This window comes from Perissodus microlepis, chromosome 4 (genome assembly GCF_051167445.1).
Source record: "Perissodus microlepis isolate ML-2025 ecotype Zambia chromosome 4, ASM5116744v1, whole genome shotgun sequence".
Taxonomy (NCBI): domain Eukaryota; kingdom Metazoa; phylum Chordata; class Actinopteri; order Cichliformes; family Cichlidae; genus Perissodus; species Perissodus microlepis.
This window is the reverse complement of record NC_140464.1, coordinates 19,646,430-19,664,284: the sequence shown is the minus strand read 5'-3', so window position 1 is coordinate 19,664,284 and position 17,855 is coordinate 19,646,430. Positions and strand designations below refer to the sequence as shown.

The window sequence follows — 17,855 nt, the reverse complement described above, 5'->3', positions numbered from 1 at the left end:
AAAGGTACAGACAGCCAAGCACTCTGGTAGCTTCAGGACATGCCTCGCTTCCCAGTGGCGACATTTATTTTTTGCACAGGTTGTTATAAAGCACAACAGAAATAATAATGTGGTCAGTGTTTAAAAGACAACAGGGTGGTATCAATCTGGGAAACCTGCTGACTTAACATTTAGGAGCAAAGGGCTTCCGGCACAGCCAGGATGTTCGAATAACCAAATATCCAGTTCAAGGAAGTGTAATCATTGTCAGGTAATACTCCACAGTTTTAAAATACACAGATGGTTTACATAGTTATCTGATTAAGTGTAAGTGTAGGATAGAGACTGGGCTCTGACTCTGGCTGTGCTGTCATTAATACAATAAAACAAGTCACAGTATTATCTGATCTTTGTTGGAGTATCTGGGATTTTCCTGTAGAGATGAAGGTTTAGCTTCAATTTCAAGAGCAGCAACAACTTCCAAATACATTAAATCACATTTTAAATCCTAACCTACTGCATTGTGTGCAGTTACACTGTGTAACAAGCTGATATGCATCATTCAGTTTCCGGTAAACTTGCTCTGAAGCCAAGGGTTAAGAAACTCAACCACATGATTTAATTATAAACCTAAATGTTAAAGATGTGACAACCTGCCATCAGTTTCTAATGTGCAGTCACACCAAATAAAATGGTCAAAGTTACACGTTAATATTTCTTTACTGACACTCTCCTAATCATAAAACCCAGAATGTTGAGTCTAAAAGCTAATATGGTTTTAGTGAAAACGGGAATGTTAACGCTGAGCAAATTCATCTTTATATGTATTAAAAATCACATCTAAATGCTGCAGATTTAGTGGCGTCAGTTCATTATTGCACCCGATCCACTGCCAAGAGAGGTCCTTATTCACAGAGATGCAAAAATATTGATAAGTTGCATATTAATTACTGATAGTGTTGGACCCCTGAGTGTTTCACGGGAGTCGTGTCAGATATACAAACACAGAATATTTACAAATGTCTTTGTACAGGAATAAATGTGTTACTAGTCGTAAGGAAAAGAAAAACCATGAGAGAGTGTGAGAAGACTTTGCTTTGGTCATTAAGCACCACTTTCCTTCATTGACACCAATCCAACCTCCCCGAGACCTAATGTTTCCGTTTAGGAGTATTTCCAGTGTCGCAGCATGAGTGCTAGCAGCATCGTTCCAGCAGTCACTCCATCAGATCTGTGTTTCATGTAGCCATGGTTAGCTTTCTTGGTCACTCTTGGGATGTTTCATCTCTTTGGTTCCTATGCATTTCAAGGGGTATCCACAGGTGGGGAGTTATCTTCACCATGTCCCTCTTCCAGGATTTCCTTGACTTGCTCCAGACTCTCTGCCTGCCGAATTAACTCCAGCTTCACCTTAAAGGGGAGATAAGTAGGCAGATAAAAATCAGCAAGTCGATGATGTGCAGCATCCTGATGTAAACAGTTTTCCTGTTATTCTTAGATAAGACAGATCACCACAGAAACATGGTGTCTAACCAGATATTTAGTCTAGATGCCAATTCATCGGCCTCCGGTAACACTGTGATCTTGTCCCAGAGTGACGCTGAAAAACTAGTTTATGCATTTATTACTTCAAGGCTGGACTACTGTAATTCATTATTATCAGGATGTCCTTTAAAAAAATCCTGAAAAGGCTATAACTGATCCAAAACACTGCAGCAAAAGTACTGAAAGGAACTAGAAAAGGAGACCTTCGCCCAAACTGGCTTCTCTTCATTGGCTCCCTGTTAAATCCAGAATTGATTTTAAATCCTCTCTACTTTCCTTTTTGTCAAAACATACAGTTAGGGCTGGATCAGGTGACCCTCAGCATTCTTTTAGTTTTGCTGCAAAATTTCTAGGCTGCTGGAGGCTTCCCATGATGCACTGTGCACAGTGTTTCTTCTTCACTCACCTTTTTCACGCTCCGTTTATACACATCTCTGCATTTAATCATTAGTCATTATTCATCTCTGGTTCTCCTCCACAGTGTGTTTTTTTTGTCCTGTCTCCCTCCCCTCATCCCCAACTGATCTTGGCAGATTAAGCTGACCACTGATGGTTGTTTCTTACCTGCAGCGACTGGGAGAGCTCAACGAAGTCTCGCTGCACAGCCTGGCTGGTGTCGACCTGAGAGCGCAGGCTGATCACCTGGCTCCGCAGTTCCAGACACTGCTGGTTCAGAGTTGCCTGACAAACACAGAAATAACAGTTACATGAAATCCCTGTTTGTTTGACTTTAATATTTCTCAACTTAAAAAAAAAAAAAAAAAGAAGCTCCTAATGGTGAATGCTGAAAATGAAAACAAACCACCAAAAGAAAAACAAAGCTCACAGATCTAAAAGCAGGCTGCAATTACTTTCTCACTGCTGAGGATCTTGTTGGTGCTTTGCACATGAGAGAGCGCCACCCGGAGGGCTTCCAGTTCAGTGCGGCACGCCAGCAGCTCAGCCTGCAACTGCTCCCTCTGAGCGTGGATCTTCTCTGTCTCGGTCTTCAGACTGGAAAACTGCACTGCACATTAAAAAAATACATATAATAAAATACAAATTATATAAATACATCCATCAGAAGACCTACTAATCTAATCTAAAGCTATAAACTGGTCACTCACCCTCTAAAACTTCTGATGACATCAGTTTCAAGTAGAAGGAAGCAGATGGAGAAGGGAAAAAAAAACTTTAAGTACAAGAAAGGCAACACAGCAGATTCAACAGGTAATAAAATAATCCACAGACCGCTCTCCTCTGTCCGTGTGTCCAGCTGCTCCCTCAGGTTGACTATCTCAATGCGAAGGCGCTCTTCACAGTGCGCCCCCTGCAGGTTACAGTTTTAAAAAATGAAGTCACACTGACGCCATCAAAAAGCAAACATTAAACGTCTTGATGCATACGGGCTAGCACAAATACAACCTGACCACCACCTCTGCTAATTATACACATTAAACAAACAGTTATTATTCTGCCAGAAAATTAAACTTCTCTCTACAATCTTAAAATGCCAGAAGTGAAAGTGAGAGGTCTGAAATATTTCCACTGATCTGCCACAACTACTCTAAATAAGGAAAGCCACTACTTCACAAAGAGGAACTCCAAACAGACAGACAAGCTTCTCGAGAGTTTCCGTTCTCGCTCTCTGACAATGTGTAAAATGCCATAAACGTCCTAAAAATATTTCACTGTCTGTGCTGAATTTCACGTTTAAAAATAAAAACATCATCGAGTTTCAAGTGTTGCTTGCTGCAGCAAACTAAGCTATAAAAACTCAAAGACTGTACATGTAGTGCTGCTGAGAATGATGAGCCGGTGTCTGGTACATCCTCCTCAACCTCTTCTCCTTTCAGTCTGGAAAGCTCATTGCACATCTTCCTCTGAGAAAGGGACAACTCCGCCTGGACCAAAAGAAAAGCAAACAAACAAATGTAAGTTGGAACCTGCCATCCTAATAACATTTACATCGCTTCATGGATAATGGTACAAACAAGCACTGGAGTCTAGAGTGTGATGGATGATTGAGTCATCGTACACTTGAGTTGTTTGTGGAAATGAACGCCGCCAGTTCATTTCTGTTTAGTAAATATGTAGCTGAGTGTGTAATACTGTAAACAAAGGGAAAAAGCTCGCCTGGGTCTGTTAAAAGTTGACCAAACCAACCTAACAGCAAACCTACAGCTCACTATATGTTGTTTGTTTAATCTGCAGGAATTATCTGAGTGTTTCATGTTACTCACCAGTCGGCTCTGGACTGCATTCTGTGACTGGCTGAAAGATTTCTGCAAATCCTGGAGGAGAGCCTCTGAAGCCTGGACCTGAGACTGGAGCGTTGATACCTAAGAGCACACATATACATACACTCATTAATGCACATATAGATATGCACATACATACAGACACACACAGTCAGAGCGTGTTCCTGTACCTGTTTGTGCGTGTGGTTGCTCTGGGTATCCAGTTCTCTCTCCAGCTCCTCCTTCTCTGCCTGCAGGCGACTCACTTCCCCTCGCAGCTCTGACAACTGACCGAAAAAGCCACAATGCAAAGTCATTAGACCACAGGTGCTGACTGGAAGCTACTTAGACATTAAATCTGCTCACATTGGAGCTGTTACACAGCATTTTAGGAGGCTTTTTGAAGAAGTAGCGCAACAAATGTGCAGAATAATTTAAAAAACGGTTGAATCCAAACCTGAGCGTTGAGCGCGTCCCAGTCACTGTGTGTGACCAGCCGGTGGCCAGCTGGTGGCAAGTAAATGGCTTCAGGCACCAAAGTACCCGTGGAGACCAGCGAGTCAGTGTCGTCCTGAGCGTGGAGTTTTCTGGGCAGCGACGGCGTGTCCAAGGAGAAAGAGGACAACGAGGCTGAGTCACAGTTCCTTAGTGAAAAATATCCTTCTGTTGTAAGTGCAGCACCTTCTCCCTCCGGCACCGCCTCCAGCTCTGGTGGATGGCTGTGCGTTGATGGCGCCGATTCGTCCTCAGTCAGACTGTTGACGACTGACGCGTGTTCGGCATCCACCCTCCCCTTCCTTCCACTGATCTAACAAGTATAAAAATCACATGAAGGGAGCCCAAGACACCTGGAGGAAAAGCAACACGGGCACACACTGACCATGTGGGGTCCACTGGATCTCTTCCACTCTACAGGTTGAGACTGCAGAACAGCTATCCTGGCCTCGTACTGAGCTGCTGTCTCTGAAAACATAAGTGACAACACATAATGATAATCTGCGAGTTCAGCTTTCATCTATTGGGACATTAACACGATTACAAAATCGGTTTTTCATCACACTCAAAAAAAGAAATTCATAAAAATACATCCATTTGCGCTACTTTTGCCCAATATTTCTTAAAGCTATTGGCTCTACCTTGGAGCAAATTACTGAATAAATATTAGTGCCAGAAACTACATTTAAACTTGTTCAAAAATTTATATGGGAAACCCACGATGTCCAGTTTTAGTTTTTTGGAGATTTGATTTAAAAAAAGACGAAGAAAAAACTGGGCTTTTGTGCTTATGCAATATTTTGCCACGTGCACACAAAGAAATCCAGGCCAGGCCAACGCACAACAATCACTGACCTCTGAGAGCCTCCTGCAGTGACTGGATCTCTTGATCGCATTGTTTTTGCAGCTCTGCCAGTTCCTCCTGTTTGCTCAGCTCACAGATCGTCGCCACACCCTGCCAGTGTTCGACCTGTGCTCTGCAGTCTGCTAGCTGGGCCTGCAGGCTCGTCTCTGAAAATGACAGGACATCACATTTTTGTGCTTTTCCTTTATTAAGTTAGCGCTAAACAAATTTATTAGACCACCAGCCAATGAAAGGTTTGTACAACAGCTGCCCTAAATGAACAGTTTATGTTTCTGTAACGGTTAGTCCAATGAAATGGATTATGTTTGAGTTTTTAACTGAAAGTATAATTATTGTTGTTATCAATCATAATTTCAAGCTTACCGTTTCACAAAAATTAAAAAACAATTATTTTTTGTCAACATGTCAAATTACAGTTATATACTTTTGCTTTTCTGAACAGAAGAAAATCTGTTTTAGCAGTTGGATGTCAGGGCTCAAATCTGGGTAAAAAAAAAACAGATTTTTAAAGCTATTTGTGTTTTCTTGTTGTTACCACAAATGGTCAAATAAATTTGGAGATACACCTTTACGCAAAGATTTGAGATAAGTTAGAAATTTTGATTTTTCTGAATCAAAACCTGAGGTTAAAAAAAATAATTAAATGAAATGAATATTTCTCTTTCAGCTAGCAAATAATAAACTTAACTCAGTCATTTTTTTATTATCCTGAAAAATAAGCAGTATTTACAGGACGTGCAAAAGTTTAGACACCAGCTTTTTAACATAATATCAGATAATCATGAGCTCATTAACCTTCAGCTGAGTCACCACAGATTAAAATAAGTCAAGTAGCGTCATTAGGAACTGATAAAGTGTGCTCTAACCTTTGTGTTAACACTCAACAAACATGGGCTACTAGGTGCATGAGGAAACACACACAAAACAAACAGTCATACAATATAAACATCCCTGTACCAACCCCTTCAAGTTTGCTTGTGTAGACAAATGTGACCACATTTCCGTATCTATAGTGACTAAAATGCTTTCCCCCTCCTAGTTTGAGTTTTCTGTTCAGCTTTATTAAAACTACAATAACCTTGTTAGGAAACGGCTGATGGACTATTCATTTAAACTACATGTTTCATAATGTCTTGATCCATGCTCAATTTATTTAGGTCAAAAGCTCAAATAGGATTGCTTGTTGTAAACAAATCAGGTTGTAAACAAATCAAAAACTGAGTGTGCTCATGCACTATTTGTTTGGTCTGCTGTTTATCTTTTAATTTCATAATTTAATTATGAATTTATTCAATTATTTTTGTTTCTCTGGTTTTACTGGAATCTAGTCCTAAAAGCATGGGCATTTAGAAAATGCTATATGAATGCAGGTGTAATAAGCTAAAGCTCGAGCACACAAAAATCAATAATTTGATCGATAAGTTCTAGGGCTGTCAGCGTTAACGCGTTAATGCCAACAGCCCTAATAAGTTCTATTCTTTGTTTTCACTTAGTTATTTTATGGACAGTTTTTGGCTGTTGGAAATTTTAAAAAACTGTAAATGATGATCTATCTCATACAGACAACTATTATTAATTAGGAAAAGCTTCGACGTGACTATAATGACCTCCAGGAAAGTTTCACTGACACAGGGGTGGGTTATGCTGTACTGTTGCTACACAGAGCTGAAAAAAATGGTCTGGAAGAGGAAAGGAAACCTTATCTATGACGCGGTCACAAAAGCCAATGTCCGAAGTATGCAAAAAATCTCGATAAGCTGGAGTCATTTGGACACAGCTGCTGCGGACCTATTGGGTTAAACCTTATCTCTTTGGTCAAATTTCTGAAGAAACAAAAAAAAAAAAAAAAAAAAGCAGGAGCATTTGATGAAAAGAGTATTTTGACAACTGTTCAGCATAGGGTGGAAGTACACAGGAAACACTGCACAGATTTGGAATTCAAATCATTCAGTCCATCAGGGAACTGAAAGTGAAAACCAACTGGCCACAGTAACTAGTCAGCAGAGATATCTGACTTACACATTATTGGAAATCTATAGTTTGAGCCTAAAAATATCTCAAAACTTGAAATTGTCTGAAAATTACAGGACTTGGCTCCTTCTGTAACCTGTAAAATCTGTGAAATCAAAGTGGTTGTACTCAGTAAAAGACCTAAACTCCAGTACTAAACACCAGTATATTTATTTTTTAAAAGTAAGTTCATGAAACATTTGCATTAACATCTGAAGGAAGACACAGGTTTAAAGTATCTTGCTGCAGGCTTTTTACATAAAATCAACAACAAAATATCTGATTTGACCAAGGGGCTGGCTTGGACCACATCACTGATTAGTTTAGCTTTCAGTCTAACCATTTATTCTTTTATTTGTATTAAATTGCTTTCTACAACTTGCTCACTTTCACACACAGGAACTCAAACCTAAAAAGTATTTATTTAATAACTTAAAAAAAAATGAGCAGCATTTCTCTACAATCTCTAAGACAGCTTCAGTTTACAGTATATTTTTTATTTGAAAGGAGCGAGGATGAAAAAATATACCTCAACACATTCCTCCCCTCTACATTAGCTTCCTTTATAAATTAAAAGTATCACTCCTGGCCCTGTACTTACTTGGTATTGGGATCGATAACGAAATTTGCAGTAACTTACAGCACCATTGGAAAAGGGGAAACTTTATACTTTGCTACTTTTAGACAATCTCATACAGGTTACAGTTATTTGTAGGACACCTGTGTTGCTTGAGAAATTTACAGCAAGCACTTGTTGCACTGACTTTTACTACTTACCCTACACCTACAAGGTGATTTGTAAACTTACTCAAATGCTGCACTCAAGGACACAAGGAGATGGGTGTACATTCATGTGAACTTCATTCCGCACGATGCCCTTTCCCAGGGCACGCACGCTGTTCATCACCACATCTATGTGACTTTGTAATGCAAAACAGCCCGTGCACTGCTGCCTCCTACTATATATTAAATCACCTGAAAGGTAAACTCATGCTTTAATGCAAGTAATAATATTTCAGTGACATCGTGTGCACTGGATAATACGAGTACTTTAACAAAATGCCAGCTAATGAAGGCTTCTTTTACTTTCAGTTACATTTTCAGGGCTATAATCATTGTTATATTTACCATTTGTCATAAATTACCTAGTGGTTTTAGCTCTAATGCTACAATAACACCAATGTGTATGAGTGAAGTGGCAACTAAACAACATTAAAACCCACTTTCCCTCTTTTTTCGAGGACAAAAGTAAACGTTAATACAGAGCTAGCCAGCGGCTAGCATCGTCCGTTCATTTCTATGGGCAGTAATGCTAACAGGCCGTCTCCCGGCTACGTTCCCCAGCGCCCCTTCAACAACAGCAGGTTCCGGCTGAAGACAAGCAACAAGTTAAAATGAATGTTTAACTACGTTTAAAGCGGCCAGTGTCGCCTCGTAGCTAACCCTGATGGTGAATGTGGTATCAGTAGCTAGCTGTGAAGCAGATTAAAGTTTTGCTTTGTTTTTTAATTACCTGTGTCTTCATTCTTGGAGCTCATCTTCTCGTCTGGCAGCTCCATCATCAGAAGAGGAAGGGATGTCAGGGGAGGGGGAAAAAAGAAACGCTAATCAAAACAGTGGTGAACCCGTCTTGATCATTTTTGTGCAAGCAGCAGGACTTGAGTGTGGAAATGATAAGCACGGCGTCAACTTCAGGAAACAACTTTCCCCGGTCTAAGCCTGCGGAAAACACGTCAACCTCCTTCCTGTGCACAGATGCCTGTCCCTGTTTGCCTCCAGTGTTTAGTTTGTTAGTTCGGCTGTTTTTTTTAAATGCGCATTAATATCAAGATGTCGTGGTGCTCAGGTTTGAGTTTTATTACTGCTGCTTCCTCCCTGGAGATTCTACTGTACATCCTGATATGTCCGGGCTTATGACCCTGGAGATCAGTGAACCATAGCTTGATCCACATTTCAGTCCATATACAAGAATATCATCAAACACACATTACTTATTATATTAATTAAGATTATTATCTCTTTATAGTCTTAACAAACTGACTTAGACAACTTTATTTGGAGGTGATTAAATGCTCCTTTTAATCTCACAAAAATGTATTTTTTTTTTTGCTGCAAAAGCCACTGTGGGGGTATCTCATTCATTTTTATGTAGAAATAGGAAAGAATACAAAGTAAGTGTGACTGTAAACATGAATCAGAGTTTATACAAAATAAGTATACCCTCTGCTGGAGGAATACTGGTAATGTTAGTTAACCAAAGTCAAACCAAAAAACTAGGTGTGCTTACAGAAAAGACTCAAGTGAGTGAAATGAAAATAAACAGGTGATTGCTGATCTTTCTAGGCAAATTAAACCTTTGGTTTACACCTGTATTGGTAAATACACTGTAGTCCTGCTCCATAACCAAATATGCCTCAGCTTCAATGAAATACTCTGTCAGTTTTACACAAATCCATCAGGACTCAAACCTTCCAGAAAAGCTCAACTTTCAACTCGTTAGTCCGCAGAATATTTTCCCAGAAGTCTTTGGGTCTTTCCAGACTGACAGATATCAACGATTTTCTTCCTCAGCTATTTTATTTTCTGATTGATCTGATTTTAATGATCTGAAACCTTTAAATGTCACAAATATGAAGAAAAAAACCAGAAAGGGGAGCAAATACTTTTTTAACGTGGTGTAACGATGAAACTGCGAGGAGCAGAGATACTGTAGTGATGGTGGATGATTTTAAATACGTGGGGTCAACCATCCAAAGCAGCTGACAGTACAGGAGAGAAGTGAAGAAGTGCAGGCAGGGTGGAGTGGGTGGAGATGTGTCAGGGTGATTTTTGACAGAAGGAAAGAAGCAAAATGCAGAGGGTTGGCGTAACTGAGGAGGAAGATACTAGGGATAGGATGAGAAGGAGGCAGGCCTAAAGGGAACAACCGAAAGAATAAGACTACGACCCAAGATGGCAACACTAGACTTCTTTTGAAAGGCTTACAATGTACTTATTGACATACATTATGTCAGGAAGCAACAGAAACATATTCACTGTTAGATTATGAGGCATTCATACGTTTGCAAGAAACTATTTTACACTGACAAAGTGGCATTCACAGGTCAAACCAATGGTTAACCTTTTAAAAAGAGGAAATTACATTTTCTGAGCAAAACTTTGCACTCTGGTCTCCTAGCACCTGTTTCCTTTGGGTACCAAAAGCATAACTGAACAGGAAATATCCCGTGGTAGTTTCCTGTTTTTGCTTTTATTAAAATAAAAAAAAATACTAGAAAAACAAGCTGGAAACCACTTAAAATGCTGATACCACACAAGTCTATGACTATGGTGTATTTATCTGGAATCCTGATGTTGTTTTGTTGTGATGATGTTTTATAACTGGCACTGTTGTTCACAGGTTCTTACAAAAACAAAACATTCAAAACCGAGACACGACATCATATCCTGACTTCCATCCAATAGAAACTGGGACTGTGAACAGAGAGCATCTGTGTCCAAACTTCAAGTGCACGAGGAAATACTCAAGTGCATTTTTAAAAAGCTTTAAAACACTAACATGTCACAATATTACATAAAATCCTTAAACCTTACACTTAAGAAGAAAAGTAAAGTAAAAAAGTATAATACATTACTGTATTGAACATTGCTTTTTTATTTATTCAAGTTTAAAACATGTTCACAATGTAGAAAGAAAATACAAAAGGTTTGATTGGTCACAGGAAATACTTCTTACTGCAGCATCAAGATGTGTGCAGACATCTGGATATTCTACTTATGAGCCAACCTACACAACCTGCAGACATTCATGATGGGAAATGGATTCATTAACGAGTCAAAAGCACTGTAAAAAACGCTGGTAAAGGTCCTCAGAAACAGTAGCTCATAGAAAGTGACTCACACAAAACAGCACTTTAGGTCTCATACAGAAATATTATAAATAGTTTGGAAATGTTTAAATATCTTAAAGTGGTACAAGCCTGAAATCATTTCAGAGAAGAGGCACCGATATATTTATATAAAATGTTTACGAAGAAGTGATCAGTAACAAAAGCTCATTTCATCTGCAGGTAGTGTGTGGTTTAACCGCTTTTTTTAATATAACAGAGATAACATTATCTAATGGGTAAAGTGGCTTTACAGTTCACAGCACCAGAACTTGGATGGTTCACCACCAAGTGGTCTGCAGAGCACGGCGGCTGGTGTGGAATCTTGGAAAAGTGATCGTCTAGTCCTTCGTGACAGTGGGGATATCTGCGTGCATGCGTCTCTACAAGCCCATGTCGTGATCGCTGACGCTCTGGCGTAGGTAGTCTTCATACAGCTTTTTCTACAGGAAGAGAATCAACCATTAAAATCCCAAAATAATCCACTTCATGCCAGCAGAAGCAGTCACACTCATACAGGGATGCAAAGATCCAACTTTTTTTCAGTTCTGGCACCCGTACAGATTTCTTTGCTTAGGCTTAGTGTGGTTGGAGCGGTCAGCAAACTGATATCTGATCAGTGCATCCCTATCCGCACACATACACACTACCTTTTTGGTCTTGACCACCTCCTGCACGTACTCCAGCTTCTCCTGTAGCTGCCTTTTCTGTTTGGTCGATAGAGTGAGTTGAGTTCTGCAAAGAATTAAAGGGAGGAGTGTGATGAGATTCGCAGTGAACAAATAACATGAGGACATGCAAGTGCCTCGGGTACTGATGGATGAAAATGAAGTCTAAAAGGCTGTGATGACACTGCGAAACTTCCTACCTGAAGGTGAAGCGTGCAATGATGAGCAGGAGGAAGGACAGAAGCACCAGCCCAGCGCAGCCATAAAGCCGCTGCTCCACAGACAGGGACTCAAATACTTTCACCGCGGGCGTCTGCACGACACAAGAGCAGCCTTATGTGAAGACCATATGCAACAGTTTCAACAGCTATGAATGACGAGCGTGTTTGGCCACTGACCAGGTAGAGGGAGAGCGCCTCTGTACCCTCTCGGCCCAGAGCCGCCTCCAGCAGGTCCTGGGACAGAGCGCCCAGCAGCAGAAACGCCATCAGAGCCAGAGGGACGCTGAAACCCAGCAGAGTCAGGAAGCAGCTCTTGCAGCGTGCGCGTCGGTTCTCAACAGTGGTCTGCCTGCGTGAACAGATGGTCAGGTTATTCTCCGAAGGCAATTCCAAACAAAAATATGACTCACACGTTCCTCTGAACACTCCTACTGAAGGATTCCCGTCAATCTTTATGGTTACACTTTAATTCAAGCTCAATGTATGGCTATTAAAAGGCGTGAACGCACAAACTCTTAAATCGATGTTAAAATTATTGGCCAAAAGGGCACCGTGTGCAAGAAAAACAGTGTCAGGAACCTCCTGCTGTGGCAATACCTTGTGAATAAGGGAGCAGGTGAAAGTAGCCTTTCAGAGGAGGTGGTCAGTGCAGTGTGAATTACAAAGTGAGTGTCTCTGTGTTACCTGTCGTTACTGAGCTTGTCTGTGATAGCCTCAACAATGAGCTCGCAGTCCCTCTCCAGAGAGTTGAGTGTGTTTTGGACCGTCTGGTTGATAGTTTTCTCGATGGTGCGACAAACCTCCTCAATCTGGTTGACGCAGCGGCTTGGCTGACAGCAGGAAGACAAACAGGAGGATTGGTTTTCTTCTAAACAGTAGTCTATAACAACTGGTGAATTGTGTGTGTGTAGAAAGAGTAAGGAAGGCAGAAAGATGAGATGAAAGAATCACTTTTACCTTATTTGGATTAGGAATGTAGATGGTGGGCATGTCAAACCCACACTTGTTGAGTCCGGGCCGCTTGCAGAGCTCCTGGACAATCTGCATCATCACCCTCTGAGGGAGCAGTAACAAAAGACACAGGAGTCAGGAGGAGACAGAACAAAGATGCAATTTTTCTGCTACTGATAGGGAGATTATCGACTGTATGTGGTGCTTTTCTGTTATTTAGTCATGCAAACAAAGTTAGAAATGCACCATTCACTTACTCATGAATACTGCGACTGCACAATGTCGTGTTTAAACAAGTATTATCTTACTGCAAATTAGGAAATCCCTTTAGTTTATGGACAGATCAAAATGAAATTAGAAATTACAAATATACTCATCAAGTCTGAAATCTGTGCTCTATTAGCTACAATTTCATCAGCGTAAAACAGACTTTGCAGCATATAAGGATCAACCACAAAAACATTTATCAGTTTCCTTTTCTGTGGATGGATGGATGTATTGATGGATATTAACAAACTTTAGTAAGATACGACTCAACAGGCTGCGTATATACAACAGTTCCCTTTGGCAGAGAATCTGTGTCGCACTCACAGAAATCCCTTGGTGAAAGAAAATGTGGCACTTCAGACAGTTTTAAACCAGGCTCCAGAACAGGGAGCCACCTTTGTGACACAGAAAATAACCTGAAAGTAATCAGAGGGGTGTTCCTCAATGCAAGATTAATGAGCAAAAGCATCACTCAATCGTTTTTCCATACCCAGTGCAGGTTTTTGGGGGTTTTTGTTGTTTTTTTTTTGTTCGCTACACTGGCAAAACACACCGGGTCAGCATACTTAGAAACTGCACTGCAGAGTGTGGGAAGGAATTCTCTAATACAAAGAGAATGATGTAACTTCGTTTGTTCAAAGCGTTGACTCTCCTACAGAAGCTGCTGCTAGTATACGTACCTGTCTGTCCGACTCTCCTCCGGCCTCGTCAGCCTTGCTCAGGTAAAACCGCAGCCGGTCTCCATGCTTTTCATTCAGGCTCTCCACAATGTTGAGGGTGCGCTTGCACAGAGCCTGACCCATGGGGTCAAAGAAGACCAGAATTAGGTCACAAAGATCACCTGAGAGCGACAGTGAAAAGGAGCATTATTTACTACTGAGGAAACCCTGTGGATTTATTCTCATCGCATTATAAACTGGGTCGTAATCCCAACAAGTGTGGAATTTCTTTCTATTTCCCTGTTATTTAGTCAAACTAAGAACTTAAACTGCTTAAAGATGTGTCGAAGCACGCAAAGCTGACTCACAAAGCTCACTATGGTAAATTAAAAGTGCTAATGAAGAGATAAAAACTTGACTGGTCATTCATTGTAATGGAGAGGCCCACAAGCATCTAAATGACTCCAAATTGAGTGTGGTTTTAGTTTTGTTTGTTTCAGGTATCTTTGGTTTCACAGAGCTACTGCTCTCCTTCTGCATTACCAAAGGAAGATTGCTTAAAACTACCATAAGGCAACAGCAGAAACCCACCCAGCCACAGGATGACCTCGTCCACGTCAAACGGATACTTCATATCGCCGTCCACCAAGCCTGGCGAATCAACAAACGTCACCAAGCTGAACCGTTTCTGTCGAGACGTGCAGATCTCTGTGCTCAAGTACTCCGAGACACCTGGGGAAGAATTCAGAAACACAGTTACAGTGAGTGCCTAGCATTAATAAAAACTACTACTCTAAAAAGGTTTTCTCTTCCTATTCAACTGGGCGCTTTAATCATTTTTTGTTTGTTTGTTGGTACATACAAATCATTTTAAATGAATTCCAATAAAACGGCAAACTGCCAAAACACTGTCCATAGCAAATCTCTGGGCATATTAAATCTCTCACCTTTAAACTCCTGCAGAGGTTTGAAGTGTGGATACAGATGAAGGGTGGCGTTTCCCTAAAATAAATAAATAAATAAAGCAGAAGTAGATCTGTCACAGATAGTTTGCAAAAAAGGACATCAGGTACTCCAAGAACATTGAAACCACAAAAGACGAACTCATTTTGGTCCACAGTAATAAATCACTGTTACGAGGAGCAGACGACTGACATTTTAAAGATGAAATGGCTCACGGTGGGAATGAGACGTGCCTTTTGAAAACACCCACAGCCCTGTCTCAAAAACAGAAAATGGACTGCAGCACTTACTGTGAGAGACTCTCTCTTGCGTCCACTTGTAACAAAGCTGAAGCCTTGGGTCTCAATTGCTACTCCAGTGCGCTGGATGTGCTCTTCCACGTACCTGAACAATAAGAACAGAAAGATCTTGATTATTGCTAATCTGAATAGTGTATAAAAACCAGAATGATGGGCGTAACTGAATGCTAAAGACACTGATAAATATGGACAGGATAATTTAGTCAACTCAGATTCAGACATGAGTCAAATGAAGATCCGAGAACATTTAGAAGTAATTGTAACTCTTTAAATACTGGTAATTTCAGAGGATACACACATGCGCTTTATTCAGTCTGACTGCTGTGCAACTGGGCAACAAATTAAAGGAAAGCCAACAGGCACCTTGGTCAGGTTTTAGTCTGATGAGGGCCTCCAGTGCCTGTTCCTTGGCACTGAGTTTACAAATCTCTGCAGCTCTGCTAAAGGAGCTCAATCACACTTCCAATAGATATTTCCTTTTGGTGTTTTCCTGATTGCAGAGGAGATCAGGGACTTACACACTGCTGACTGTGAAGGCGATAGCATATTATTCACTTCATTTTTGTACTAATCAAACCCTTTAGTGTGCACCAATTCCCTGTACATGGGCACTTGGTTATCATGAAGCACAACATCCCCATCAGGAAAGAAATAGGATGAAGGTGATCGCTCACACCAAGTTCCCTCTAACAGCTGATTTAAACTTCTGCAAGCCATTGCTGTCATTGCAATTGGCAATGATTGCAATGCTTTATATTAGGTTATGCGGTTATGTCCCGGTGTTTTATATGCAGTGGATGCCACAACAGAAACACCTGAGACTTTGTCCCTCCTGAGTCCTACTTCCAATTTTCAGTTTTAAACATATTTGCCCGTCAAGTTCCTCCATTTTTTTTCACATTCCCTAATATCTATTTTAATGGTTGGGACAATCTCCTTCCAGGAAATTGCTAACATCTATGAGTCCTGAAGGTGTAGGGTTGCGGAAGGATTTTGCGGTTACCATGTACCTACGGCATAGATTTAACACAGAAGTCTCCTCATCCCAGACACCAGATTTCCATTACTCTGTCAGCTGGAAAGTGGATAATAATCTGCCACCTATTTGCACTTGTGCAAATATTTATCCATAGTATATATTTACCAGTTGATGAAGGAGCTTTTCCCAGCAGAGTGGTTCCCCATCAGCAGCACAGTGATCTTTTTTCTGGGCGGCAGCAACTTCACACCAACTGATTCGGCCACTGTGATCAACCCTGAATATAACACAGAGTAGGACACAGATGGTTTATTAGCTTCTGTGGGAAAGGAGAAAAATCATGGTGCTGTGTTGGGATGAGCAGATCTAAATGTTAAGTGACATTTAGCATGTAAAGGACAATATCAAAGTTCTCAACTACTCAAAGGAAGCCATTTTGCTAGGTGATAGTCTTCTTTCTGTCATCATTCCCATTTTTTCACTTGGCATTTTGTCTCGTCATTATCTTTGCGATATATCAGCGAGATGTAGGAGTCAACTGGCAGATCTGTTTTTAAGCTGAAATGTTGCACACTTTCTCAATATACAGGATAACCCTGTGCTGCCAATACTGGAGATAGATCCAGATCCAGTAGTGTGCCTTGTAAACCTATATTGGAAGTTACATTACAACTATGCAACTGACTTATTAATAACAAACAGAGTGTCACATCAGTGGGTGACTGATTTAACCAGCATTAATGTTGACAGTCGCATCGTCAGCAAATATCATAAAATCCTCACTAGCTAACTCAGCTAACGGTTAGCGCCCCGTGCTTTGGGAAAGGCCAACGTTATGTACAAAGTTAGCTAGCTACCCCGCGGTGCAGCAAAGAGTTTGTTTTATCAACTTTAATATCAAACAGGTGAAAGGTGCAGGCGTCAGGTGAGATGCTGTCAGTTCCACGAGTTGTACGTCAGCCAACTCACCGCTGTCAGGATCCGTGTACAGTTCATGACAATCTCGCAAGATGCGCTCATCGCAGGACACACCGCCAGTTATCGAGTCTGAGTTTGCGGCACTTCGGCTCTTGATTTTCCCGGACATCGTTACACTCAGTGATGAATTAAAAGATTCACACAAACTTCAGCAAGCATATGAATTCCACCTCAATGAGCTAGCTCCAAACAAAGCCGGTCTGCCTCGTTTGAATCGCCCCGGTCTGTGCCTTGGCCACGTCGTCAGCTTCGGCGGCTTTTGTTGCACGGGATTATGGGTAATGAAGTTTGGAATATGTCTGAGGGGAAGCGCCAAACATTTCCTGGTTAGACAGACATATATGATATGTAGAGCTGTTTTTTAATAAACACAACATTTCATTAGGGAAACTTTAATAATTAAACTAGATTGCCTTGTGTTTAAAACCACAGCAAGTTATATCTGCAATTTTAAAAACATAAGTAAACGAGTATTTCAAAGCCAAGGACATTTACATTCACACATGCTGCAACTTGAATGTAAAAATAATTTGTAAGCATCATGTAAGTAATAGCAGAAAAAGACTTTTAAGGATACCTGATCCCTATTTTGTGGGGCTCTGTGCAAATTAATGCAGACATGTTAGTGTATTTGTGGTCCAGACATTTTGGTTGGATTTTTAAAAACACTGTCGACTCACACCAAGAAGTTCCTTGGATTAAATCAAAGCATTGTCTTGCTGAACTATGCAAGGTCTTCTCTGAAAAGGATATCATCTGAGTGGGAGTGGGAGTACGTGTTACTCTAAAAAACTGTATGCGACCTTTCCAGTGTGAAAGCTGTCAGTTTCATAAGCAATTATATACTCTTGAACTGAGTGCTGTTTACAA

The 17,855-nt window shown here is 40.7% G+C and overlaps 2 protein-coding genes across 2 annotated transcripts; both read right to left on the bottom strand.

Moving 5' to 3' along the window:
- Nucleotides 1-31: 31 nt before the first annotated feature.
- rabep2 (rabaptin, RAB GTPase binding effector protein 2) lies at nucleotides 32-8,868 on the bottom strand. Its single transcript, XM_084926370.1, has 12 exons — nucleotides 8,627-8,868; nucleotides 5,094-5,249; nucleotides 4,624-4,706; nucleotides 4,201-4,551; nucleotides 3,935-4,030; nucleotides 3,747-3,845; nucleotides 3,294-3,407; nucleotides 2,755-2,833; nucleotides 2,631-2,642; nucleotides 2,376-2,530; nucleotides 2,089-2,205; nucleotides 32-1,389 (listed from the first exon to the last, which is right to left on the bottom strand). Exons 1-12 carry the CDS (start codon nucleotides 8,673-8,675, stop codon nucleotides 1,285-1,287), a joined length of 1,416 nt encoding a protein of 471 aa, XP_084782496.1. The 5' UTR covers nucleotides 8,676-8,868; the 3' UTR covers nucleotides 32-1,284.
- A 1,880-nt stretch (nucleotides 8,869-10,748) lies between these two features.
- On the bottom strand, nucleotides 10,749-17,241 carry LOC146388828 (uncharacterized). Its single transcript, XM_084926367.1, has 12 exons — nucleotides 16,977-17,241; nucleotides 16,173-16,284; nucleotides 15,020-15,113; nucleotides 14,714-14,768; nucleotides 14,358-14,498; nucleotides 13,788-13,948; nucleotides 12,847-12,945; nucleotides 12,574-12,719; nucleotides 12,067-12,238; nucleotides 11,869-11,981; nucleotides 11,651-11,735; nucleotides 10,749-11,443 (listed from the first exon to the last, which is right to left on the bottom strand). The coding sequence occupies exons 1-12, from the start codon at nucleotides 17,092-17,094 to the stop codon at nucleotides 11,384-11,386; spliced, it is 1,356 nt and encodes a 451-aa protein (XP_084782493.1). The 5' UTR covers nucleotides 17,095-17,241; the 3' UTR covers nucleotides 10,749-11,383.
- Between the last annotated feature and the right edge of the window lie 614 nt (nucleotides 17,242-17,855).

Coding starts and splice junctions, on each gene's coding strand:
- LOC146388828 (XM_084926367.1), bottom strand. CDS start 17,094: ATGTCCGGGAAAATCAAGAGCCGAAGTGCCGCAAACTCAGACTCGATA. Junction 16,285..16,976: donor GTACACGGATCCTGACAGCG/GTGAGTTGGCTG, acceptor TGTTATATTCAG/GGTTGATCACAGTGGCCGAA. Junction 15,114..16,172: donor AAAAGCTCCTTCATCAACTG/GTAAATATATAC, acceptor CTTATTGTTCAG/GTACGTGGAAGAGCACATCC.
- rabep2 (XM_084926370.1), bottom strand. CDS start 8,675: ATGATGGAGCTGCCAGACGAGAAGATGAGCTCCAAGAATGAAGACACA. Junction 2,206..2,375: donor AGATCCTCAGCAGTGAGAAA/GTAATTGCAGCC, acceptor TGTGTTTGTCAG/GCAACTCTGAACCAGCAGTG. Junction 1,390..2,088: donor AGCTCTCCCAGTCGCTGCAG/GTAAGAAACAAC, acceptor CTCCCCTTTAAG/GTGAAGCTGGAGTTAATTCG.